This window comes from Heterodontus francisci, chromosome 3, assembly GCF_036365525.1.
Source record: "Heterodontus francisci isolate sHetFra1 chromosome 3, sHetFra1.hap1, whole genome shotgun sequence".
Taxonomy (NCBI): Eukaryota; Metazoa; Chordata; class Chondrichthyes; order Heterodontiformes; family Heterodontidae; genus Heterodontus; species Heterodontus francisci.
The window spans coordinates 149,097,512-149,125,352 of NC_090373.1; the positions used below are offsets into that span (position 1 = coordinate 149,097,512).

General features: G+C 42.5%; 1 protein-coding gene across 4 annotated transcripts; it reads right to left on the bottom strand.

The window, feature by feature from the left end:
* On the bottom strand, positions 1-27,547 carry mrap2a (melanocortin 2 receptor accessory protein 2a). Of its 4 annotated transcripts, none has more exons than XM_068019081.1 (6): positions 27,425-27,547; positions 22,487-22,588; positions 14,684-14,808; positions 9,698-9,797; positions 4,677-5,026; positions 1-105 (listed from the first exon to the last, which is right to left on the bottom strand). In XM_068019081.1, the coding sequence occupies exons 3-6, from the start codon at positions 14,799-14,801 to the stop codon at positions 86-88; spliced, it is 588 nt and encodes a 195-aa protein (XP_067875182.1). In that variant the 5' UTR covers positions 14,802-14,808; positions 22,487-22,588; positions 27,425-27,547; the 3' UTR covers positions 1-85. The 4 variants fall into 4 exon arrangements, with proteins under 4 accessions (XP_067875182.1, XP_067875192.1, XP_067875166.1 ...); XM_068019091.1 differs by having other exon boundaries at positions 4,701-5,029; XM_068019065.1 differs by having other exon boundaries at positions 4,677-5,029.
* Between the last annotated feature and the right edge of the window lie 294 nt (positions 27,548-27,841).

The following is a 27,841-nucleotide window of genomic DNA, read 5'->3' on the forward strand; positions in this document are numbered from 1 at the left end:
AAAAGTTTAAAAAAAAAAGCAGGCTATTCATATCTCACATTGAAGTCTTCTGGAGCAATAGAACAATGTATAATGGCGGTGCAGTTCACTTTGAGTGAAGGGGCCCTTTAAAGTAAATGAATTAACACTGATTAGAAAGTAATCAATTTTAAGTGAACAGCTTGGAGATGCTTCTCAGATGTGGCAAGGTTCTTTCTATATAAATGCATGTTCTTACTTTCTAAATGTTGGCCAGAAATCAAAAAGAAAAACAAACTGAGGCAGAGACAGACCTGAAAAAAAAGACTGAGCAGCTGATGCTGAGTAACAGAAAAACATCCTTTTAGTACCACAACAGCAACAGGGTAGGCATAAAAAAATTAAATGGACTTGAATCTGAAGATAAGCAAAAAAGAATAAATATTCTGAATGACAATTTCCTCCAAGTATTCACAAGAGAAAACACGAGCAACATGCACGTTCCAAATAAAAATATCCCAATGACTTGATTAATGTTTGAAAGTGACAGTATGGATACAAAATTGGTCAGTGTCAGGAAGCAAAGGATGATGGTGGATGGATGATTTTTAGACTTAAAGGTGTTTTCCCCACAGTTCAACTGTGGATCCATTACTCTTTGCAATTTTTATAAATGACCTACACTCTGGTATAAAGAGCAGCTTTATAAAGTTTGCAGATGATATGAAGCATGGTAGATCATGTTGATAGTTACAAGCTTCAGAATGACACAGGATGGGAAAGGTACAGAAGCATGTCAGATAGAGTTCAATGCAGAGGAATGTAAAGTGATGCACTTTGGGAGGACTAATATGGAAAAGCTATACGATAAATGGCACAATTTTAGAAAGTGTAGATGAGCAGAGAGACCTTGGTGTTCAGATACACAAATCCTTAAAAGGTGACAGGGCAAGTTAATAAGGTGGTTTAAAAAAAGCACATCAGTTTCTAAATAGATGTATAGAATATAAAAGCAAAAAGATCACGAACTTCATAAACAACAGGGAAGGAAAAGGGGTGGAAGAGCTATAGTGATAGTGGATTCTATCGTAAGGGGGGCAGATAGGTGTTTCTGTGGCCGCAAACGAGACTCCAGGATGGTATGTTGCCTCCCTGGTGCTAGGGTCAAGGATGTCTCGGAGCGGCTGCAGGACATTCTGAAAGGGGAGGGTGAGCAGCCAGAGGTCGTGGTCCATATTGGTACTAACGACATAGGCAGGAAGAGAGATGAGGTCCTGCAAAGTGATTATAGGGAGTTAGGCAAAAGGTTAAAAAGCAGGACCTCTAGGGTTGTAATCTCAGGATTACTCCCTGTGCCACTTGCTAGTGAGGGTAGGAATAGGAGGATAAGGCAAATGAATGCGTGGCTAAAGAGCTGGTGTAGGCGGGAGGGCATCAGCTACTTGGATCATTGGGATCTCTTCTGGTGCAGAGGTGACCTGTACAAGAGGGACAGGTTGCATCTGAACTGGAAGGGGACCAATATCCTTGCGGGGAGGTTTGCTAGTACTACTCTGGAGGGTTTAAACTAGTCTGGCAGGAGGGTGGGACCCAAAGTAGTAGTCTCTCCGATGAGATAGTTGAGGCAAATGTAGAGTTTAAAGCAAGCAGGTCCAGTAGGCAGGCTGGGCAGGAACAGGACAGAGAGCGAGGAAGGTCTGGTAGGCTAAACTGCATTTACTTTAATGCAAGAAGCCTTACAGGTAAGGCAGATGAACTCAGAGCATGGATTGGTGCATGGGATTGTGATATTATAGCTATTACGGAAATGTGGTTGAGGGATGGGCAGGACTGGCAGCTCAATGTTCTGGGGTACCGATGCTTCCGGCGTGACAAAGGTGGAGGTAAGAGAGGAGGGGGAGTTGCACTATTGATTAAGGAGGACATTCCAGGGGAATGTTCAGCGAGGCCATATGGGTAGAATTTAGAAATAAGAAAGGGGTGATCGCTTTGATGGAATTATACTATAGACCCCCCCAATAGTCAGAGGGAATTGGAGGAGCATATATATAGGGAAATCACAGATAGGTGTAACAATTATAGGGTTGTAATAGTAGGTAATTTTAACTTCCCTAATATTGACTGGGACTGCCTTAGTACTAAGGGATCAGATGGGGAAGAATTTGTTAAGTGTGTCCAGGACAGTTGTCTGAAGCAGTAGGTGGATGGCTCTACGAGAGAAGCGGCTACACTCAACCTCCTCTTAGGAAATGAGGATGGGCAGGTGGTTGATGTGTCAGTGGGGGAGCACTGTGGGACCAGTGACCATAACTCTATTAGCTTCAAGATAGTTATGGAAAAGGATGGGACTGGTCCTCAAGTTGAAGTCCTAAATTGGGGGAAGGCTAATTTCGATGGCAGGAACTCTCAAAAGTTGAATGGGAGAGGCTGTTTACAGGTAAAGGGACGTCTGGCAAGTGGGAGGCTTTTAAAAGTGAGATAGAAAGAGTTCAGGGCCAGCATGTTCCTGTTAGATTGAAGGGCAAGGCTGGCAAGTTTAGGGAACCTTGGTTGATGAGGGATATTGAGGGTCTGGTCAGGACAAAGAAGGAGGCATATGTCAGGTATAGGTAGCTGGGATCAAGTGAGTCCCTCGAGGAGTATAAGGGATACAGGAGTAGACTTAAGGAGGAAATTAGGAGGGCGAAAAGGGGCCATGAGGTTTCCCTGGCAGGTAAGATAAAGGAGAATCCTAAAAGATTCTCTAAGTATACTAAGAGTAAAAGGGTAGCTAAGGAGAGAGTAGGTCCCCTGAAGGATCAGTGTGGTAATCTATAATCAGTGTGGAGCCACAGGAAATGAGCGAGGTCTTAAATGAATACTTCTCATTTGTATTTACCATGGAGAAGGTCATGGAAGCTAGTGAGTTCAAGGGAGGGAATAGCGATATCCTGGAGCATATCAACATTACACCGGAGGAGGTGTTGGAGCTTTTGAAGCACATTAAGGTGGATAAATCCCCAGGGCCTGACCAGGTGTATCCTAGGATGCTATGGGAAGCAAGGGAAAAGATTGTTGGGGCCCTGGCAGAGATTTTTGTATCATCGTTAGCCATGGGTGAGGTACCGGAAGACTGGAGGATAGCTAATGTTGTGCCTTTATTTAAGAAGGGCAGCAGGGATAAGCCAGGGAACTACAGGCTGGTGAGCCTTACATCGGTGGTGGGAAAGTTATTGGAAGGGATTCTGAGAGACAGGATTCATATGCACTTAGAAAGGCAAGGTCTGATTAGGGATAGTCAGTGTGGCTTTGTGCGTTGGAAATCAAGTCTCACGAATTTGATTGAGTTTTTTGAGGAGGTGACCAAGAGGATTGATGAGGGCAGGGTGATGGACATTGTCTACATGGACTTTAGCAAGGCCTTTGACAAGGTCCCGCATGGTAGGCTGTTCCAGAAGGTGGGCTTGAGTTATAAAGAGAGATTGGATAGGTTGGGTCTGAGTGAAGGAGGCTGAGAGGGGACATGATAGAGGTATATAAAATTATGAGAGGCATAGATAGGGTAGATAGCCAGAGTCTGTTTCCCATGGTAGGGGTGACTAAAACTCGAGGGCATAGATTTAAGGTGAGAAGGAGAAGGTTTAAAAGGGATCAAATAGTGGGTATCTGGAATAAGCTGCCTGAGGAGGTGGTGGAGGCAGGAACAGTAGCGACATTTAAGAGGCATCTGGACAGGTACTTGAATGAGCAAGGCATAGAGGGATATGGAATTAATGCAGGCAGGTGGCATTAGTATAGATAGGCATTATGGTCGGCATGGATGCGGTGGGCCAAAGGGCCTGTTTCTATGCTGTATGACTCTATGACTCAATGGTTCAAGCCAGCTGGAGTATTGTGGACAATTCTGGGCACCACACTTGAGGAAAAATGTAAAGGCCTGAGGAAGGGTGCAAAGGAGATTTACCAGGATGTTACGAGGGATTGAGGGACTTCAGTTATGGGGACAGGTTGGACAAGTTACTACTGATAAAGGGTTAAGAGCTGACTAATGGAGATTTTTGTGATGAGAGGTGTTGATAGAGCAAATATTCCCTCTGGTAAGTGGGTTAATAACTAGAGGTTATGGATTTAAAACCATTGGAAAAAGATCTAGAGGGGAGATGAGAACTTTTTTCACACAGAGTTGTCCCTCCACCTGAAAAGCTGATTCCATAAACAATCTTGAAAGGGAGTTGACCAGGTACTTGAGGATGAGGAACTTACAAGGTTACGGACAAAAAGTGGGGATGTGGGTCAGAACACAACTGCTCTTTCAAAGTGCCCACACAGGCATGATGGGTCGAATGGCCTCCTTCTGAGCTGTAGGTTTCTATGATTCTATGATGTCTTTTCTATATATAAGAAAGATGTTTTAGACAGACTAAATGGGCTGAAAACAGGGATAGATGTTATTTATCCCAGTGTGCTAAGAGTCTAGGGAGATTTGTGAGGCGCTGACAACAATTATAATGAAGTTAATGGATACTGGGGTTGTTGAAGTAGATTGGTAACTGTGGGGCCTATATTCAAAAAGAGTGATAAAATTGGCAGTTATATTACAATAATTCTACATGGGTGACTTGTTTTTTGCTAAGTTAGATCATAAAGGAATTTGCCCCAAAATTTTGGAATATAAAGGGGAGTTCCATGTTATCTCAAAAACTAGTCAGAAATTTGATCCTGCAGTCTCTATGGCTTACTTTCAAGAATAACTGGCTGCTCACACATCAGTAGATCATCTTCAGTCAGGGAGGAGCTTTGATCTGAGCTCACGAAGTTCGGGATGTTGAATTTACTCAGGCAGTTCATGGGATCATCTGAGTTGTCACTTTTCCCCCCTCTTTCTTGAGTGGGAAGGTCACTGTTCCCTGGTCCAGACGCTTTCCTTACCAGTTGTTGCCTTTCCAATTGTACGACCTCATTAACATAGCAATGAAAGAGAGACCTGGACTCTTCACTTGCAGGGTGGGAAAAGGCTTTGTCTGATTTGGACATGACATAGTTAACAGCAAAACTGTTTGTTCTGTGTTTTGTAGGAAGGTCCACATTCCTGCTGAAAGAGGTTGCACTTTTAGAACAAACATTTCTCAGATGTTTCAGTACACATACTGAAGAAACTTTGCTAGGCATTAATTGGAATTATAGATAGACTGAAATACCATTTAGTTACCTCTCCATGCTGCTGACATTAGCAATTACACACAGCAAGTAATTTTCTTTAAGAAAATACCTGGGTATGTCTGTAATGCAATGATGACCCAGCTGAATGCAGAAAACTATTTAATACGGATAATTTCCACTTCCAGTAGCATTTCTCTGCTGGATGAAAACTGGTATTTCATTTTATCTATAATTCTAATTCCTTTCCAGCCATAGTAAGGTTTCATATAATAGCCACTTCAGAGACTCCTGGTTTAATTTATATGCATAAGTTTTCAAAAGAATTGTCCTGTCTGCCTGAAAGAGAGTGTGCACAAAGAGCCCCCTAACATGTCTTTTTGAAACAATTATGTTATAACATGTAAGCTAATAAATCAATTTGGTCAGCTATAATTAAACCGAAAAGATGCTGGTGTGCTGATAGTCAATACTTAGTTACTGAATTCATTGAATAATATTTAACAGTCTTGGAGAGGAAAATGGTTACTCTTGAAGGCTTTTTTATGTTACAATAATTAAAGCTTTGTGATGGAAATATATATTTATTTTTTATGCAGAGGAACAACATAGTATATATAGAGAGAGTATTTAACACAGTAAATATCCCAAGTGCTTCACAAGAACATAATCATTATCAGATAAAATTTGACACCGAGCCATCTAAGTAGCTATTAGGACAGATGGCAAAAAGCTTGGTCAAGGATGTAAGTTTTAAGTAGCATGTTAAAAGAGGGGAGAGAGGTGGAAGCACAGAGAGGTTTAGGGAGGAAATTCTAGACCTTAGGGCCTCGGCAGCTAAAGGCCTGGCCCTATAATCTGCTTGGAGTGATGAAAGTCAGGGGGGATGCGAAAGAGGCCAGAATTGGAGGAGTGCAGAGATCTTGCAGGGCTGTAGGGTTGTAGGAAGTTACAGAAATGGGGAAGGATGAGATCATGAAGGGATTTGAAATCAAGCAAGAGAATTTTAAAATTGAGACTGACATGATTACTCCAGCAATCCCTCCCACAGCAAAAGCAGATTATACTGGACAGTGTGCATCAGAAAGAAAACTGTTCTTGCCCCAAAAATCCTTGTGGTGGCACATCACAGCACAGGTTCTCAGATGTCAGCAGCTGACCTTGCCAATAGTTTGTGTCAGGAAATGTACCATGGTTTATGCGCTTTTATGACTGGGATGCTTCTAGGTCCTATGCTTTCACTGAAGAAGCCAAAAAGTCCAGGGAAAGAGTACTGGGCCAGAGAGACATTGGGTCCCCTCACCACACCACCGCACCACACCCCCCCCCCCCCCACCCCCCACAAACCCCCAGAAAAAATATGTAAGTGCTTGTATGGATACTTAATAAAAGAGGAAAGTTTCAAAATTAAAAGAAATACTCCCTCTCGATGTCAATTGTTTTGCAAGAAGTGAATGGAGACATCATCCCTAACAAGCTCATCTAAGCATGGCCACAAAGTCCAGCTCTCTTTCCAGGGTTCCAGTGAAATCAGACTGAAGTTATGACCATGGATTTGAGGTAGCCCTTTGTTTAGGTTAAGCACCAAGGGGTAGATTTCTATCCGCACCCATTGGGAAGTAAGCTACTGGAGCAGATCACCCATCTGTTGTATAATCCATCCAATTTTCTTCAATGGAATGAACTCTATAAACTCTATAAAAGGTGGACAAGCCCAAGCAGTAAAGGTGAAAATCTACTCCAGAGTTTGAAAATAACAGCCGAGTTCAGTTCTCATGGCTGTTAGCCCAAAGGAAAACATTGCAATCATCAATGAAAGTAAAATGCTTCTAGTTTTTTTTCTGCAGATACAATACTGTAAATACAACATTTGTTTATTCTCTATAAACATCAGTTGAAAAACCACTCAGCACAGTCAAGCTTCCTTTGTATGGTTCAAATGGCAAAATCAATTATTAGAAGCTGAATACAATGCATGTATAGTTCCTACAAGCTGTCATAAATGGTGCACAACTTTAACAAATTGTGCAACTTTGTAAGTCAATTATCTGTGCAGAGCAATTGAGCACGACAATCAGCATTAACTGATATTTCGGATAGCCATCTGAACTTGGTCAAAAGCATCAATTGTCATATTATCCTACTGCGCTGGAGGCCATTTGGCCCATCATGTCTGCGAAAGAACTATCTAAATAGTCCCACTCTTTCCCCATAGTCTTACCAATGTTTCCTTTTCAAGTATATAAAGGAACATAAGAACAGGAGTGGGTCATTTAGCCCCAAACCTGTTCTGCCATTCAATGAGATCAATGCTGATCTGGAATCTAACTCCACATATCCATCTTCTCCCCATATCCCTTCATATCTTTGACTAACAAATCTATCAATTTTGGATTTAAAATTAACAATTCATCTAGCATTAATTATCATTTCCAGAAGAGTGTTCCAAACTTCAATTGCCTTTTCCATGTAGAAATGTTTCCAAATTTCACTCCTGAGATACCTGGCTCTAATTTTTAGACTATGCCCGGGGTCTGAGTCTCCCCAGCCAGCAGAATGAGTTCCATCTACATTATCTGTTCCCCTTAATAACTTGAAAACTTTGTTCAAATCATTCCTAAACCTTCTAAATTCCAGGGAATATAATCCTAGTTTGTGTAATTTCTCCTTGTAATTTAATCCTTTGAGTCCAGGTATCATTCTGGTAAATCTATGTTGCACTCCCTCCAAGGGTAATCTACCCTTCCCAAGGTGTGGTGCCCAGGACTGCTCACAGTACTAATGAAGGCTTTGTATAGCTGAAGTATAACTTCTACCTTCTTTGTATTCTACTCTTCCAGATATAAAGGCCAGCATTCCATTAGACTTTCTGATTATTTTCTGTACCTGTTCATGATATTTTAATCTATGTACTTGGACCCCTAAGTCTCTTTGGACTGCCACTGTTTCTGACATTTCAGCATTTAGAAAGTACCCTGTTCCAGCCTTTTTGGGTATAAAATGGATGACCTCACATTTTCCAATACTGAAATCAATTTGCCACAGTTTTGCCCATTCACTTACTCTATTACTATCTCTTCATAATTTTATGTTTCATTCTACACTGTTTACAAAGTCTTTCTATCCCATCATCTAATTCGTTAATAAATATGGTAGATATTTGAGGCTCCAACACCGATCCTTGCAAACACCACTAGTCACATCCTGCCAATTACAGTACTTGTTCATCACCCCTACTCTCTGCCTTCTGCAACTCAGCTACTTTCCTAATATGATCAATAATTTGCGTTCAATTCCACGAGCTTCCAATTTAGCTAAGTCTTATGAGGGATTTAAACAAATGCCTTCGGGAAGTCCATATATCTACATCTATAGACGTTCCCATGTCCTGGACTTCCGTCACCTCTTAAGAAAAAATTCCATCAGGCATGACATACCCTTTACTATTCCATGCTGGCTCTCCCTGATCAGCTGAAAATTTTCAAGGTCAAATCAATCTATCCTTACTTACAGACTCTAATATTTTTTGACAACAGATGTTATGCTAACTGGTCTAGAATTCCTTGGTTTCTCTTTCACCTTTCTTAAACAGCAGAATAACACACAATTTTTCAATCTAAAGGAGCAGTTTCTGAATTGAGAGAACTTTGGAAGATTATAGCTCTGACATCTGCAATGTTCTCACCTACTTCCTTTAAAATCCTGGGATGGGGATCATCTGATCCTGGGGATTTGTCGCTCTTTAATGCTATTATTTTCCTCATTACTGTTATTTTGCTTATGTTCGTTTTGGTGATTCTCTGTCCCTGATTCAATATTAGTTACCTTGAGATTTCCAGCATGCTGACTTCCTCCACTGAACACACTGATGCAAAGTAATTATTCACCATATCCACCACTTCCTTACGTTCACTGTTAAAATCAGCATTATCAGTTGTCAAGGGGGCACATTGCTCCTGCCCACTCTGTTTTTCCACATATAATTGTAATTTTTTGTGTTGCTTTTGATATCCCTTGCAAGCTTCTTTTCATACTCCTTTTTTGTAGCTCTTACTGTCTGTTTTTTCACCCTTTGCTGTTCTTTGTATCCCTCAAATTTATCAGTATTTCATGGTATTTTTTGCATTATTTTGTACTTTTTCCTTTTAGTTTTATGTTGTTGCTTACCTCTTTTGAGAGTTATTATTGAATTTGTTTCCACTTTCAGGCAGTGTATTCCAGATCAGAACAATTCACTGCTTAAAAAAAATTCTCATCTCCCCTCTAGTACTTTTGCCAAGTAGCTTAAATCTGTGTCCTCTGGTTTTCGACTCTCCTGCCAATTGGAACAGTTTGTCTTTATTTACTCTGTCAAAACTATTCATCATTCTTTTTTATTTCCTTCAAGTATTCTCAATATATAGAATTGTGACTATTTCAAGGGAGAATTTCCTGAATTGGCACCCTTTGAGTGTGCTCTTGGATTCACCTGATTTTACCTTACCCCCTGTGATTCTCTAGCTCCTGCTCTTCAGAAGGTATATGTGAGGGAAGTGTTATTACTACGCCTCTAATGTTCTTCCTGATAACTTTAAAATACAAAGCATGCAACAGCCCAACTTACTCTTGATGAGGTGCTCCCGTCTTTGTCAACAATGTCAACACGAAAAACATAAAAATGACGAAGACTGCCAGGCCCACCCAAAATCCAATCACAATGGAATCTGAAAAACAGGATTTTATTTATAGTTGCTAGAATACAAAGTTAACACAGTTGGAATATTGGCTTCAAAAGAACAATTTTGCAGATTTTTAATCAAGTAATGAGCAAGTCAGAAATGCCCTTAATGAAGGAATGAAAGCCAGTTTTACAACCCAGGAGCTGAGAAACCCGTCTGCAAAGATTCAGGAATGGAAGGTTATAACATTTAAAGTACTGGTGGCCTATGCAGTCGTATTCAGCTGGCCTCCGACACCGGAAACATCAGAGGAATGTATGATGGCATTAAGAGAGCTTTTGGGCCAACCATCAGGAAGATCGCCCCCCTCAAGTCTAAATCAGGGGACACAATCACTGACCAACGCAAGCAAATGGACAGCTGGGTGGAGCACTACCTAGAACTGTAGTCCAGGGAAAATGTTGTCACTGATGCTGCCCTCAATGCAGCCCAGTCTCTGCCAGTCATGGATGAGCTGGACGAGCAGCCAACAAAATCGGAGCTCAGTGATGCCATTGATTCTCTAGACAGCAGAAAAGCCCCTGGGAAGGACGGCATTGAAATAATCAAGAGTGCCAAGCCTGCTATACTTTCAGCACTCCATGAACTGCTTTGCCTGTGCTGGGATGAGGGAGCAGTACCACAGGACATGCGCGATGCCAATATCATCACCCTCTATAAGAACAAGGGTGACCGCGGTGACTGCAACAACTACCATGGAATCTCCGTGCTCAGCATAGTGGGGAAAGTCGTTGCTCGAGTTGTTTTAAACAGGCTCCAGAAGCTGCTTGAGCGTGTCTACCCTGAGGCACAGTGTAGCTTTCGAGCAGAGAGATCCACCATTGACATGCTGTTCTCCCTTCGCCAGCAACAGGAGAAATGCCGCGAACAACAGATGCCCCTCTACGTTGCTTTCATTGATCTCACCAAAGCCTTTGACCTCGTTAGCAGACGTGGTCTCTTCAAACTATTAGCAAAGATCGGATGTCCACCAAAGCTACTAAGTATCATCACCTCATTCCATGACAATATGAAAGGCACAATTCAGCATAGGGCGGTGCCTCATCAGACCCCTATCCTATCCTGAGTGGCGTGAAACGGCTGTGTTCTTGCACCTACACTGTTTGGGATCTTCTTCTCCCTGCTGCTCTCACATGCGTTCAAGTCTTCAGAAGAAGGAATTTTCCTCCACACAAGATCAGATGGCAGGTTGTTCAACCTTGCCCGTCTAAGAAAGTCCGGAAAGTCCTCATCAGGGAACTCCTCTTTCCTGACGATGCTGCATTAACATCTCACACTGAAGAGTGTCTGCAGAGACTCATCGACAGGATTATGGCTGCCTGCAACAAATTTGGCCTAACCATCAGCCTCAAGAAAACGAACATCATGGGGCAGGACGTCAGAAATGCTCCATCCATCAAGATCGGTGACCACGCTCTGGAAGTGGTTCAAGAGTTCACCTACCTAAGCTCAACTATCACCAGTAACCTGTCTCGATGCAGAAATCAACAAGCGCATGGGAAAGGCATCCGCTGCTATGTCCAGACTGGCCAAGAGAGTGTGGGAAAATGGCGCACTGACACGGAACACAAAAGTCCGAGTGTATCAGGCCTGTGTCCTCAGTACCTTGCTCTACGGCAGCGAGGCCTGGACAATGTATGACAGCCAAGAGCGACGTCTCAATTCATTCCATCTTCGCTGCCTCTGGAGAATCCTTGGCATCAGGTGACAGGACCGTATCTCGAACGCAGAAGTCCTTGAGGCGGTCAACAACCCCAGCATATACACCCTACTGAGCCAGTGGCGCTTGAGATGGCTTGGCCATGTGAGCTGCATGGAAGATGGCAGGATCCCCAAGGACACATTGTACAGCGAGCTCGTCACTTGTATCAGACCCACCGGCCGTCCATGTCTCCGCTTTAAAGATGTCTACAAATGTGACATGAAGTCCTGTGACATTGATCACAAGTTGTGGGAGTCAGTTGCCAGTGATCACCAGAACTGGCGGACAGCCATAAAGGCGGGGCTAAAGAGTAGTGAGTCGAGGAGACTTTGCTGTTTGCAGGAAAAAAGACAGAAGCGCAAGGGGAGAGCCAACTGTGTAACAGCCCCGACAACCAATTTTATCTGCAGCACCGGTGGAAGAGTCTGTCACTCTAGAATTGGCCTTTACAGCCACTCCAGGCACTGCTTCACAAACCACTGACCACCTCCAGGCGCTTGCACATTGTCTCCCGAGACAAGGAGGCCAAAGAACAGAACTGGTGGCCAGCTCCTTCTCCAGGTGGAGAATGCTTAAATCTGGCGAAACCAACCAACCAACATCGTTTCAGAGGTGACTGATTGACATGTGAGCCCCTGCAATGTCCATCCAATGGGGGTCTAGCACCACCAGAATTCTAAAAGGTTTTCAACAAAGTACTGCCACTGACCACTTAGAAGGGATAGGTTCAGTGTCACTTAAGCATCAAGGAGCTAACTCAAGCTGCCAACAATCACACAATGTGTAAAAACCTATTTCTGTGCTGTGTAGCTCTATGATTCTATGACTCTATGACCTTCTCAAGGGTAATTAGAAATGGGCAACAAATGCTGGCCTTGACTGCGACGCCCACATCCCATGAAACAAAAAAAACCTAGTGCCGCCAGTAAAGGGAACCAGAGACAAAAAATAATTAATTACAAGTAAAAGCCTCTGGAGATATTTATGAAAGCACAAGCAGTAGCAGGAGCAAACCAAAATAAAGCCCAGAGATCACAAAAAAAATTCAGTTTGAAATCTGTCCTTTAAATGACCATGAGCTTAAGACTTGATGTCTCGCACTGTTCTTCCATTTCCCATTGTTAATTACAACACGCACCTTCCACCTGCCTCTGAAGGAGGGTCCCAAAATCAACAGCAAACCCAAGGAGTGAAATGGAAATCATTTGCTATAATGAAGGGCATTAAAACTTTAAAAACTTTAATTCTGAAGACTAGAAAGTCCATTTCCAAATGCGCCTGTTTTAAGCTGTAGCATCATAAGAGCAAACCGGCATGAAACGTGGGACAGGAATAACCCCACTCTAATTGACATATTTTTGGTCTTTTAATAAGGCTCATGCAGGGCAGATGTGTAGGCCTCTTGAGGCTCCAGTGCTACCTGGCCAGAAGATGCTTGGCACCCAGTTTTCATAAGAACATAAGAAATAGAGCAGGAGTAGACCATTCAATCTCTCGAGCCTGCTCTGCCGTTCAATACTATTAAGACTGATCGTCTGCCTCAACTCCAATGTCGCACCCATTCCCCATATCTCCTGATTCCTTAAGAGACCAAAAATTGTCTTTCTCAGCCTTAACTATACTCAATGATGGAGAATTCACAGCCCTCTGGGGTAGAGAATTCCAAAGATTCACAACCCTCTGAGTGAAGAAATTTCTCCTCATCTCAGTCCTGAGGCTGTTCTAGTTTCCCCAGCCAGGGCAACATTTAAAATTCTTTTCAAAAAAAAAATATTTTTTTAAATTGTCATTTCTTTTTTCTTTCTGATATCCTCACAATACACAGAAAACCTGGTTGAGATGATGCGCAGAAAACATATGCCTAGATGTTTGTCTATGTAACTGGAATGACTGGAGAGTGTAGGAATGACCTTCTAATTTCCACTCCTCCCTCCACCACCCCCCTCCCACCCCACCTCTCCCCCTCTCCCTCTCCCCCTCCCCCTTGCCTCTGGCTAAGTGGCTGAGCTCCTCTTGCACTGCTGAGATTGGAAAAATCGCTATACATGTATCAGAGAGTTACATTAGGTCTTGCCACACTGCAATTCCAGTGTGCTTTATAATGTGCTGTTACACTTGCCACAGTATCCCTGCAATAGTAGCAATGATAAAAGCTACATTTCTAGGAGTTCAGATTTCTTTTTTTTTGGTCATGTTCCATGAAGTCCTGGTCCTTTGCAAGGAGGTTCTGTGGCAAACTGACAGTTCAGTGCAATTCAACAAAAGCTCACAAGGGGATCATGGCTGAAGTTTTACACAAAAATAATCTGCAGCTGGCCGAACAGGAATGATGGCTGTAGTTGTACATGAAGTTTTCCCACTGGGAGGGCACACCAGGAATTTAAGTACAAGCTACCCACCATTTTCCACCCATTCATTTTAATAGACAACACATTGTAGAGGGGGAGCATCGTGTGCCCAAAGACCTGTTATAGGTTCCCCAGAGAGCAAGGCTTAGCGCCAGAGTGCGAAGTTGTGAAATTACTCATTAAATAACCAAATTAGTAAAGCAGGGTAGAAGGAAGTTCTGATGCAAATAGAGATTTGAAGTACTTTTACTTCATCATTTCCACATCATAGGTAAATTCACCTAGATCTCCAAAGCAAACCATTCAATGTACACTCTTTCTACACACACTTTATGGCGCAGTGTGCATTTTGGTATGGATGAGCCTCAGCTTCTGTTTAATGAGGTTGATGAGACAACTTGCATATTCTCTTCCATGTCCCACTTAATGTGTGAACATTTAAATCCTGCTGGCAAATAACAGACCATTTAACAGGATTGATATTGTTTAAACTGGAAGTGACTAAAACTAAATCTTCAACCTGGAACTTAACCTCGAAACTAGAATTCTGGCCCACGAGGTCCATTTGAACAGATTATATTGTAAAAAATTTCAGTAAATTCCATGGAAAATAAGAAACTCAGATGGTTACATAAAAATGCTGCTGAGTGATTCAACAGTGTCCCATTAATCACAATGGCTTACTCTTATGAAGGAAATGTACTGCAGTTCAGTTTTTGTCACATCCTTTGCCTGAATACCAATAATTACTGTTCATTTGCAGCTTGATACTTGTTAAAATATTTGCTGGGTAGTAAAATCCATCCATGATAATAACTTACATTTGTGTGCTTTCAGTCCTTCAAAGGAAACTGGCTCATAGTCGTAATACTCGTAGCCCCAGATATAATCACTGTTGGATGGAGTCGTCTTGTTTGCAACTGGATTATTTTCAGACATTTCACACCTGCAAGTAAGAATAATGCTATTGACTTTCATTTTTTGTTTTTTTAAATTAATTAAATCCTGTAATCAAACTGAAAGCATATTTATTCTAAATGAAATTTCAATGTACATTTTCAATGACTAATTAGGTTTTAATATAAGTACATATTTTCAAGTACATTCAGTGCTCAAGTGCAATCAGATGATTCATCTGCTGACAAAAAACAATTTGAATTCCTGTCATTACCACAATGTAATATCAGACAAGAACATTTGGCAATCTCCCAGCTTTCATTTGCTGCTGACTTTTTTCCCATCTTGGTCAAAGTTGGGAAGAATTTTTAATCATTCAAAATTGGTGAACTAAAAAGGAACACGAGGGTTTCAGACTGTATCCTGACTGATTAGCTAAGGAGGTGGTGATATTCTGAATATGGATGATAATTACAAGCCTATTGTTAACAATACCAGTGGATTAACACTTAAGGCACTTGTATGACATTTCTCTGTCCACTGGTAAAGCAGAGCATCAACCCATTTTAAATAGGGTCAGACTAATGACTAGAGATGGTAGCCTAAAACTGGGCAATTATGAGGGCTGTGGGCTATCAGCAGAATTAAATGCCACCTCAATCTGTAACCCGATAGCCTAGCATATCCCTCACTCTTCGACTATCATTAGGCTTGGAGACCAACTCTGGTTCAATGCAGAACACTGAAGGATGTGTGAGGGGAGGTGGTGACATAGTGGTAATGTCACTGAGCTAGTGATCAGGCTAATGCCCTAGGGATAGAAACAGAAAGTGGTGGAAATACTCAGCAGGTCTGGCAGCATCTGTGGCAAGAGAAGCATAGTTAATGTTTCAGGTCTGTGACCTTTCATCAGATCTTTCCCATTGCTCCCATCTCTTGACACCATAGACTCTGGTAGTATCCACTGTCCCTCTCCTGCCAGAATGTCTATTCACTTGTGATTATGGCCTTTCTCATCATTAATCTTACTGTGGATGATTGTGTCAACACTGGCCTTGATAGAAATTTAGCTACACGTGATGTTGCCTTAGCACTTAGCCTCCACATCTGGCTATATCTTCCACCACGTGCCCTGCCAAAACCTCCCTGATTTGTCCCCCTACTCCTCCTTTGAGCACCTCAGCTTGTTCCATCCCCACAGGCCCTCCATACAAATTCTCATTCTATCCAGCCCATCCAAGCTCCACACCATGTTTCGCATCTACATATCCTCACTGTTTTCCTCAGAAAGCCTCTATACCGAACAACTTCTAATGCTTAGTGATTTCAACCTCCATCTCAACTCACCTTGCCTTCTCTCCTCTGGATTCACTGTGATCCTGTCCTACCTTAGCCTTTCCCGGCATATGAACTCTCCTACCCATCTCGACCTTGTCACCTCACGTGCTGTCTTTCTTGTCATCATCTCAATTACAGGCAAGGTGTTCTCTCATCACTTCCTTACATATCTCACCACTAATATCTCCATTTCAACCTCACTTCCTTCTGCATTCACCCCTAGAAAACACACTCCCCCAAGTCACTTACAACAGCACTTTCAAACTCACAACTGTCTAGACTTTGGCCCTCCATCTGCCACGATACTTCTGTAGCTGCCGATTTGCTCAATTGAATCTGCACCTTCACCTTTGATGCTCTTGTCCCCAGTAAAACCATTACTCTCTCCTACTCTGGTCATTTCACTTGGTACGGCCCCTATCTTCACTCCTTTAAATCTAAGTGATGCACATTTAAAAGTTTATGGCACACAACTGGTCTACCAATTCATCATCAGATGTGGCTAGACCCCATCGAGTACTCTTGGGTCCATTTCACCTCTGCCAAATGGCTTACTATTTCAGGATCATCCTAGAATGTAAAGATGACCCCTATCTTCTTTTATCAACCATCTCCTTAAATCTCTCATCCCTGCACCATCCAGCCTCACCTCCAACAAGCGTGAGCTTATGGACTTCTTGGAGACCACCATTCAGCTACCTCTGCCACTTTCCTCCCTCCTCCTTCATCACCAAGCCAAACTTCCCCCAAGGTTCCCCCCTGCCCTAGCTCTGAACTTGATTCCGTCTCTGTTTTTTCTCCCATCACCTATCATCCCCATTTTGAGTTAATCTTGCCATAAGACCCGCCTCCTGTTCTCTCAGCCCTGTTCCCATTAAATTGCTGACCATCCAAGTTCCCTTCCTGGTTTCCATGTTAGCTGATATTGTAAACGGTTCCCTCTCCTCAGGTACTGCCTCACTCCCTTTCAAATCTGCAATCACATTGCCCTCTCAAGAAAAACCCTTGATTGCTCCATGCCAACAAAATGCCGCCCAATCTTCAACCTCCCTTTCCTCTCCAAAGTCCTTGGACATGTTGTCATCTCCCAAACCTGAGCCCAAATTTCCCGCAACTCCATACTTGCAACCCTCCAATCTGGTTTCCGCCGCTGCCAGAGTACCGAAATGACCCTCAAAGTCACAAACCATATCCTATGTGACTGCTACTATGCTGTACTATCTCTCAGCCTTCTCAAACTATCAGCAGCCTTTTTCACAGTTGACCAGACTCCTCCAACAACTTTCCTTTGATGATGAGCTGAGTGAAAATTGCCTACAACAGCCTCTCTTCCCACCCTCATAACATCACCTTGGGAGTCCCACAAGGATCTATCATTTGGCCCACTCCTGTTTCAGCACCTCAAGGCTAGACTATTATAATGTCCTTTGGCTGGTCTCCCCCCTTCCAAGCTCCATAAACTTTGGCTCACCATATCCTGTCCTGCATCAAGTCTATAGGCCTCCAAATAGTGAAAGAGAAATAGAGGAGCAAATCTGCAAGGAAATCACAGAGGTGTGCAAGATCTATAGAGTGGTGATATTGGGGGACTTTAATTACTCTAACATTATCCCAATCAATATTTGGGTAAAGCGGTAAGGGGCGGGGGGGGGGGGGGGGTGCAGGTGGTGAGGTAGGAATTTCTGAAATGTGTTCAGGAGAACTTCCTTCACCAGTATCTTCTCAGTCTGACTAGGATCTGGTGCTGGGGAATGAAATGAGCCAAGTGGACCAAGTGTCTGTGGTGGAACACTTGGGTAACAATGATCATTGTATAATAAAGTTTAGATTAGTAATGGAGAAGAGCAAGGAACAATCTAAAGTAGAACTTCTAAATTGTAAGAGGGCTAATTTCAATGGATGATAGGGTAGCCAGGGTAAAATGGAACCAAATACTGACAGGAAAAATTGTATCAGATCATTTGGTAATCTTTAAGGAGGAGATGCTTCAGGTGCAGGCTAGGTTCAATTCAACTAGGGTGTAAGGTAGGGGAACCAAAGCCATGGCTCTTTAAATCATGAGGGAGATAGAGAATATGATGAAAAAAAAGTTGTATGATGCATGTCAGATGAATTCTTCAAGTGAGAACCAGGCCAAATACAACAAGTTGACAGGGGAAGTGAAAAGGAAAATAAGACCGGCAAAAAAAGAATATGAGAATAGGATGGCAGTTAACATAAAAGGAACCCAAAAGTCTTCTAATGGTATGTAAGTAGTAAGAGGTGGGGTGGGGCCTATTAGGGGCAAAGAGAGTGATATACACATAGAGGTGGAGGGCAAAGCTAGAATACTTCATAAGTTCTTTGCATCTGTATTTACAAAGGAAGAGGATGCTAACAAAATATTGGTAGAAGCAGGGATGGTAGAGGTAATGGTGAAAATTGAAAAGCTGGATGTCCTGGAAAGTTTGGCTATGGTTAGAGTGAATAAGACACCCGGTCCGAATGGCTTGCATCCCAGATTGCTAAAGGAAGTGGGTCTGGAGAGAGTGGAAGTGCTTGTCATAATCTTCCAAACTTCTCAGATATGGGAGAGGTGCCAGAGGATTGAAAAGTGGCAAGTGTGGCACCCTTGTTCAAGAAAGGGTTTAAGGATATTCCTAGTAACTACAGGCCAGTCAGTAAAATATCAGTGGTGGGTAAGATTTTAGAAACAGAGTTAATTAAGGAGAGCCAGCACGGATTTGTAAAAGGTGATTGTGTTTGACCAATCCAATTGAATTTTTTGGTGAAGTAACAGAAAAGGTTGATGAGGGGAACATGGTGGATGTTGTCTATATGGATTTTAAGAAAACGTTTGACAAAGGCTGGCTCACAAAATTGAGGCTCATGGAATAGCAGTGTCAGTTCAGATAAAAAAATTGGTTTCAGGACAGAAAACAGTGAGTCGTGATAAATGTTTTTTTCTCAGACTGGAGGATGGTAGAATGCAAAGTTTCCCGAGGATCAGTGCTACGACAGCTGCTTTTTTGATATATATGAATTACTTGGATTTTGGAATACAGAGTGAAATTTCTAAATTTGCCAAGGATACCAAACTTAAGAGATGTGACAAACAGTGAGGATGATACAAACAGCCTGCAGTGGGATATAGATAGGTTAGCAGGATGGGCAGGCAAGTGGCAGATGGAATTTAATACAGACAAGTGTGAGGTGATGCATTTTGGCAGAAAGGAATAGGGAGAAGCGACATAGACTTAATGGTACAGTTCTAAATAGTGTGCAGGGACAGAGGGGCCTGGGGGTGCATGTGCATAGATCTTTGAAGGTGGGAGGACATATTGAGAAAGTGGTTAGTAAAGCATATGAGATCATGAGCTTTATAAATAGAGGTATTGAGTACAAAAGAAGGGAAATTATGCTGAACCTTTATAAAGCTCTGGTTAAGCCCCAACTGGAGTATTGCATCCAGTTATGGTTACCACACTTTAGGAAGGATGAGAGGGTCCTCGAGACTGTGAAGAGGAGATTTACCAGAATGGTTCCAGGGATGGGGGATTTTAGCTCCATGGTGAGGTTGGAGAAGCTGGGGTTTCTCTCCTTGGAACAAAGGAGATTGAGGGGAGATTGAGGGGCGGCACAGTGGCGCAGTGGTTAGCACAGCAGTCTCACAGCTCCAGCAACCCGGGTTTGGTTCTGGGTACTGCCTGTGCGGAGTTTGCAGTTCTCCCTGTGACCGCGTGGGTTTCTGCCGGGTGCTTCGGTTTCCTCCCACTGCCAAAGACTTGCAGGTTGATAGGTAAATTGGCCATTGTAAGTTTCCCCTAGTGTAGGTAGGTGGTAGGAGAATAGTGGGGATGTAGTTGTGAATATGGGATTAATGTAGGATTAGTATAACTGGGTGGTTGTTGGTCGGCACAGACTCGGTGGGCCAAAGGGCCTGTTTCAGTGCTGTATCTCTCCATGACTCTATTTGATAGATGATTATGGCAGGTTTAGATAAGGTAGGAAAAGAAAATCTGTTCCCATTAGCTGATTGTACAAGGACTAAGGGCCACAGATTTAAGCTTTTGGGCAAGAGATGCAGGGGGGAATGTGAGGAAGAACCTTTTTGCGCAGGTAGTGGTAATGACCTAGACCTTACTGCCTATGAGAGTGGTAGAAATGAAGACAGTGAATGATTTCAAAAGGAAATTGGATGAGTACTTAAGGGAAATAAACTTGCAGGGCTACAAGAATAGAGCAGGGGATTGGGACTGACAGGATTGCTCTACAGACAGCCAGCATGGGCTCAATGGGCCAAATGACCTCCTTCTGTGCCATAATGATTCTATGACTATGTCCCACTAACCCATTAATCCTGTCCATGCTGAACATCATTGAGCTCCTAGTCCCTCAATGTCTCGAATTTAAAATTCTCATCCTCATGTTTAAATCCCTTCATGGCCTTCCCTTTCCTATCTCTGTAACTTCCTCTAGTCCTGCAACCCACCAATAACTCTTTCTTTCTCCAACTCTGGCCTCTTGTGCATTCTCACTCCTTTTGTCCCACCACTGGTGGTTGTGTCTTCAGCTGTTAAAGCTCTGAAATTCCCTCACTGAACCTTTGCCTTTCTATACCTCGCACTCCTCCTTTATGACCCTCTTTAAAACCCACTCTTTAACCAAGCTTTTAGTTACCTCTCCTAACATCCCCTTCTTTGATCGGCGCCGATTGTGAAGCAGTTTGGGACATTTTTCTATGCTAAAGACGCTATATCATGTGAGTTGTTGCTGAAGGTCTCCATTGTAATTCCATTTCACAACCCTTTCCCCATATTCTTTTTATGTGTCCATCCCTTTCAAGTACCTATCCAATTCCCTTTTAAATGTCTGCCTCAATGGCCATTTGCATTAAGGCATTCCATGTTCAAATAACTGTTTGGTAAGAAATAAGAAATTGGTAAGTGAGAGGAGGCTCATTTGAAGTATAAGCACAAGCATAGGCTAGTTGGGCTAAATGGCCTGTTCCTATGAAAGGTCATCAACCTGAAACGTTAACTTTGTTTCTCTCTCCACAGATATTGCCAGACCTGCTGAGTATTTCCAGCACTTTGTCTTTATTTCAGATTTCCAGCATCGGCAGTATTTTGCTCTTGTCTTGGCCGGTTTCTGTGCTGTAGATTCTATGCAATTCAGTGTAATAGGTTTGCTTTATGTGAGCTTGTAAGTGTTATGAACTGCTCTATGTGAGCTTGTAAGTGTTTTATGATTGTGAAATTTAAGCCAAAAAACATTCAATAAAAACATCCTTTTTCCCATACAGACACATTGGACACTTTGCTCAAATGATACTCTGCACAATGGACAAGAGCCAGATATAAACATTTTAAACTATGTTTATTTACTCAAATTATTTCTGTTGCTTTGTGGAGTCCTATCCAATGCACAAAACCGCATATTAGAGCATCAAATTTTGTAATAATACTTAATAGGACTCTTTTTTTCCTGCCAAAATTCATTCAAATCAGTTGATTACTTCATCCTTCATTATTCTCAAAGGGAGAAGTAGTAGTCAGTTTGTGCAGATTCTACTGGTTTAACACGAAAATGCAGCTGCAGTACTCAAGTTAACTGACAAAGGGTCCTCAGGTTGAAACAACATTCCACTGCACATCAGACTATACACTGGGATTTTGTATTCCATATCGTTGTGATATATTAAAGCCAAGCACTCTACTAGCAAAATGTCCTTTTCTCGAATCCTATACACTAGTCACCTCAATGACTCAATCACCTTTCCATTTCTCACACAATGACAGTGTTTTTGCTGAGAAGGTAGCTTGGTCATTCCTCAATTGCCAAGTAACAGACAAAGGGAAGGCAGGGTCATGTACTCATTCAAACAGATATGATTAGAGTAATTGTCTCTGACAGTTTCACAGGGAAAGCCATGTTGCAATGGCCAACCTCAGTACATCTCAAGGATTAGATACTGCAACTATACAAAAAAAAGCGTGATGACTTAAATGCAACGGAACCCATTTCAAACAAGATCCCTAACAAACCTGCAATTTTATTGATTTATATTGTAGCAAACCTTTCATATAAAATCGATGGTTAAATAGTAGAAATAATAACCACAAGTACTATATTACCACCATCTGGTTTGATTTCTCCACAACCTCGCCAAGACAAGCTTGGAAGGGCCACATTTTCTGTCCATTCATAAAATTAACTTGAGTTACTGAATATAATTTTGATACAAGACTTTACAACTAATTTCTTTGGTGCAGAACGTCTGCTATTTTTGCTCTGCTCTATTTCCCTCTTGCTTCATTAGTTGCTATCTTCCTTGACAAATATGCTGCTTCATTTAGCACACCTGCACTTTCTTCACAGACTCTCTTGCTTCCCTTATTATCTCTTACCACTTTCCCTTGGGTTCTCTCCACTGCTTGTCTCAGCCCTCTCCCTTGTGTCACCACTGACCGTTAAAGACTGTGGTATGTTTTATTCTTTTTATTTCTTCCCTGTTGAAAGAAGTAAAGAATGAGAAGGCAGAAAAAACATTACAGAAAAGACAAGCAAACACAATTACTGAGAAATGCTCAAAGTAATTCATTTGTGAAGGAAAAATGAGTTACTGTATCAGGGCGATGACTAATACTATTTAATTTCCATAATATAATTATTTAATGTTCGTATAACTTCCAATGCAATGTAGTCCACAGGCTGCAATAACTTCAAGAGGAAGTTGGATGGCCACCTGAGCGAAATAGACTTGCAGGGCTACGGGGTTCGATCCAGGGAGCGTGGCTGACTGCATAGCTCCGTGGAGAGTCAGCATGGATTTGATGGGCCGAACGGCCCCCTTCCGTGCGTAAATGACTCTATGATGACATTGGTGATGAGCATTATAAAAAGTTAGACCTTTGTGCTCTTTGATCAACTAGACCTAACTGACGTCAAGATCTGTTGCGGAAATGATTAGAACACACCACAGCGAGCGTAGCGGAAAATTGTTCGGAGCGTGGCCACTGTCTGATAGCGGGCACCGACACAGTATGGAACAAAAGGTTATTTAACGGTGACCCATTTAGGAGCAACAGCTCCAATCTGAAAACATGGAGATGTATGCAGTACGTATGGACCAAATGTTCAGGTCGGGTTTAATTAGATTGATACATTTCTGAAGCAGTATAAATATATAATTCAGCAGGGTTATTTCCTGACCTGCATTCTGTACTTAATTACCAGCTGTAATCTATTCTTAGAGCACGAGTTCAAAAACATAATGGCCCAGATTTTGTGGTTGTAATGTCAAACTGTCAGTGCTCACCCATCATTATTGTGTAAACTGACAGCAACCTCTGGCATCTGCACATGTGCAGCTGAATCCAGAAAGCTGAAAGTTGCTGTCACTGATACCTTGCTCCTCCACGGAGTACAGCTGTTGCAGCATTCTCCGATGAAATCTACACAAAATCACTAATTTGACATGAACTTCATCAATTTACACACTATTTGCGCTGTAAAAAAAACATTGAAATGGAAAAGGGACCTGAAACATTAACTCTCTCTACAGATGCGGACAGACCTGCTGAGTATTTCCAGCATTTCTTGTTTGTGTTTCAGATTTCCAGCATCCGCAGTATTTTGCTTTTATTGAAAATGTTAAGCCTTGTTCAATCAGGAATAACTGATTTATAAAGGCATACTCTCTGGCACTGGAAAACTAATTTTACAAGTGTGGAATTTCACTCCCTCAGGACAGCACTCAAAATTGCAGATTTTTTAAATAGTTTTTTTTAAATGTTTATAAAGATTGTTTTATGATATTTAAGCTTCTCCCTTAATTCTTTGATTCTATTAATCCCATGTGTATGTCCCAATCTTTAATTTGCTTTCTGTAGGATGATTTAAGTATTATTTATAATCTTTGTTTTTTAGATCCTGCTTTGCTGCTTGTGAGAATCTTCAATCTGATCAGCCTCCCTGCTGCCTGCCCTGTTACCAATGCCACAGATCCCCGATAAATGGCACCAAATTCAAAGTGACATGAGGAAATTACACTCCAGAGCCTGCTAAAACTTTGTGGGCAGGTTCGGGGGTCCGAGCTTATTTTGCAAACATAGCAATATAGAAAATAAGAGCAGGAGTAGGCCATTGGGCCCTTCGGGCCTGCTCCGCCATTCAAAAGAGATTATGGCTGATCGTCTAATTCAGTACCCTGTTCCCACTTTCTCCCCATATCCCTTGATCCCTTTGGCATTAAGAAATATATCTATCTCCTTCTTGAATATATTTAATGACTTGGCCTCCACTGCCTTCTGTGGTAGAGGATTCCACAGGTTTACCATCCTCTGAGTGAAGAAATTTCTCTTCATCTTGGTTCTAAATGGCATACCCCATATGCTGAGACTGTGACCCCTGGTTCTGGGCTCCCCAGCCATCGGGAACATCCTCCCTGCATCTAACCTGTCTAGCCCTGTTAGAATTGTATAGGTTTCTATGAGATCCCCTCTCATTCGTCTAAACTTTACTGAATATAGGCCTAGTCAACCCAATCTCTACTCATACGTCAATCCTGCCATCCCAGGAATCAGCCTAGTAATTCTTCTTTGCACTCTCTCCTTGGCAACAACATCCTTCCTCAGATAAGGAGACCAAAACTGCACAGAATACTCCATATGTGGTCTCACCGAGGCCCTGTATAACTGCAGTAAGACATCCTTGCTCCGGTACTCAAATCCTCTTACAATGAAGGCCAACATACCATCCGCCTTCCTAACTGCTTGCTGCACCTGAATGCTCGCTTTCAGCGACTGGTGTACAAGGACACCCAGGTCTTGTTGTACCTCCCCCTTTCCTAATCTATCACCAGTCAGATAATAATCTGCCTTTCTGTTTTTACAACCAAAGTGGATAACCTCACATTTATCCACGTTATACTGCATCTACCATGCATTTGCCCACTCACCCAACTTGTCCAAATCACATTAGAGCCTCTTTGCATCCTCCTCACAGCTCACATTCCCCCCCAGATTTGTGTCATCTGCAAACTTGGAAATGTTACATTTAGTTCCCTCACCCAATTCATTAATATATATTGTGAATAGCTGGGGCCCAAGCACTGATCCCTGCGGTACCCCACTAGTCACTGCCTGCCACCTGGAAAAAGACATGTTTATTCCTACTCTCTGTTTCTTGTTTGTCAACCAATTCTCAATCCATGCCAGTATATTACCCCCAATCCCATGTGCTTTAATTTTGCACACTAACCTCTTATGTGGGACCTGATCAAAAGCTTTCTGAAAATCCAAATATACCACATCCACTGGTTCTCCCTTATCTATTCTACTAGTTATAGTCTTGAAAAACTCCAGTAGATTTGTTAAGCATGATTTCCCTTGAGTAAACCCATGCTGACTTTGTCCAATCCTGTTTATGCTTTCCAGGTGTTCTGCTACCACATCCTTTATAATAGACTCTAGCATTTTCCCCACTACAGATGTAAGGTTAATTGGTCTGTCATTCCCCGTTTTTATCAGTTTGGGGAAAATCAGAACATCTGTCAAACACCTCTTTTATCGCGTGAAGTTTAAGGTTCAATGACTCAGAGAATAAGTCACACCTGCAAGCAACCTGCTGAGCGATGAATATTTCACTGATACTCAGCCGCCTTTATGCCATTCTGCAATGGTCTATGTAGCTAGGTGACCATCACAGGCGAGTTAATCTAGCAAACTGGATCTCGCCATTGGCTGGAATAGGAGGGTGCAGCTATGATCTTTAGTTGTTTAACTTCTCCAGTGTGGATTTCTGTGAAGCAGCGCAAAAGTCCCCAAAAATTAATGCTGCGGTGTACTTTCTGACATAAATCACTGGCTATAATGGTCTGCCATTTCTGCACCGTAATAATGGTGTATTCTGTAGATGGGCCATTACTGAAGTGGAAGTTTTTAGTTCATTGGCCCGGAATTTGTGGGATAAAACCCCGTTAGCAGTACATAAAAAACCTCAGTGATTTGTAGCGAGGAAGAGATATGCCGAGAGTTGAAAATCGCCACAAATTGCTGGACGTTTGACGCTGCTCCGCCGTTAGCCTCGCAAAAAACAGATCTCACTGTCACAAAATTGCTGGATTTGCGCTATAAATCCGGATTAAACTCGCCAGAGAAAGTCAGGGCTGCTACTTGGTAGCGAATGTGCCCTGTTAATGGGGTGATTTCTACTCCTGCAATGCACTCAGCTTTGGAGACCCAGAAAAGGAACTGTACAGCCTCAATCCTGCTCGTAAATTATTGATTTTCCCCTTCGTCTTTTTTTCCTCTCTCAATTCTATCTTCCTCTCCCTCTCTATTCTTCTGTTTCCAATTTGACTCCAATTCTCCATCGTTTGCTGTTTATCTTTAAATGTAATTATTAGTTAAGGCAATAAACTGTTAGTCCTGTCGTTCACCATGTCCCAGATGCTTCTTACCCTCAGTTCGCACTTCCAGCAATTTGAATCTAGTTTAAAATAATTGGAGATTTGATGAGGATTGCCCAGTGGCAAAAATTGACAGCAACAGAAATGCACCAGGAATGAACAAACTGCTACTTCAGTTCATTTCTGCAACGTTTGTAGCACTTAAAATATATTTCCAGGTTACACATGATTAAATATTCTTTACATGGCATTGCATTGTTCTTAGTCTGTAATAGAGAAGCAGTCTGAACCCTCTCTCGGATTCACGGTTCAAACTACAGCATCCAGACCTAAACCCTTTTCAATGTTAATTATAAAAGAACAAATCGAGCTGACGTTTTAAACGAAATTCACATCCCAAATCGTTTAAACCGCATACAACAGTAGAATTAATGTTTAGACTTTTGCTTTTTAAACCTGTGAAAGTTTCTACCACAATATCCTTAACATTTCCTTAGTCCATCTTCAATCTGAAACACACACATAACCACATCCATACACATACACACACAATATACAAAATCCCAGTTTTTGCCTCTCCACAATGTTGAACAAAACCTCCGGGAATCGACGATTTTCTCTGGAAAATCAGCGTTTCTGCTACCAGGCGACAGCTGCTGATTCGCAATGAAGGAGAGTCTGGTGGCCAGTTCACGGGAAGTTGGACGTCTCGCCAAACCACTGAGATCCCCAGTCCGTCCAGAGTCTCGCCAAACCACTGAGATCCCCAGTCCGTCCAGAGTCTCGCCAAACCACTGAGATCCCCAGTCCGTCCAGAGTCTCGCCAAACCACTGAGACCCTCCAGTCCGTCCAGAGTCTCGCCAAACCACTGAGACCCCCCATTCCGTCCACAGTCTCGCCAAACCACTGAGACCCCCCGCCTTGCCAGCTCACCTCCAGACGGCTGTGCCGGCAATTTGCGCCAGCCAGCTTAGAGCCGCTCACTGCTCAGCCGCGAAGCGTCTGGTTTTGGGATCTTCCTGGGATTTCTGGAGTCCTGAATGAGATACAGCGATATTCCCCAGCCGGCGGATTGACAGAGCAAAGAGTCAACCCTGAGAGTGAACAGTCACCTCTCTCTGCCTCCCTCGATAAATTTCCGGGACGTCAATAACCAGGGGGAAGCTGACTGACAGGGAGGATTAGCTTTCGGTCTAATCACTTCCTCGGGATCGCTCAGCGTCGCTTTCATTCATTCTGCAGGATTTCCACTCACCAAATCCGGCCACATCTGCAACTGGTCAGTTTGGAGAAGGGTTTCTTATCCTTCATCGTGCAGTTGGGGAGAAGGGGCAACCACAGATACTACAC

What these genes read in the sequence shown, in the direction of transcription:
- mrap2a (XM_068019065.1), bottom strand. Translation starts at nt 14,801, where the DNA reads ATGTCTGAAAATAATCCAGTTGCAAACAAGACGACTCCATCCAACAGT. An exon ending in AGGACTGAAAGCACACAAAT is followed by an intron (nt 9,798 to 14,683) that starts GTAAGTTATTAT and finishes CCTGTTTTTCAG; the next exon opens with ATTCCATTGTGATTGGATTT. An exon ending in GCAGCCAGTTATTCTTGAAA is followed by an intron (nt 106 to 4,676) that starts GTAAGCCATAGA and finishes TTTACTTTAAAG; the next exon opens with GGCCCCTTCACTCAAAGTGA.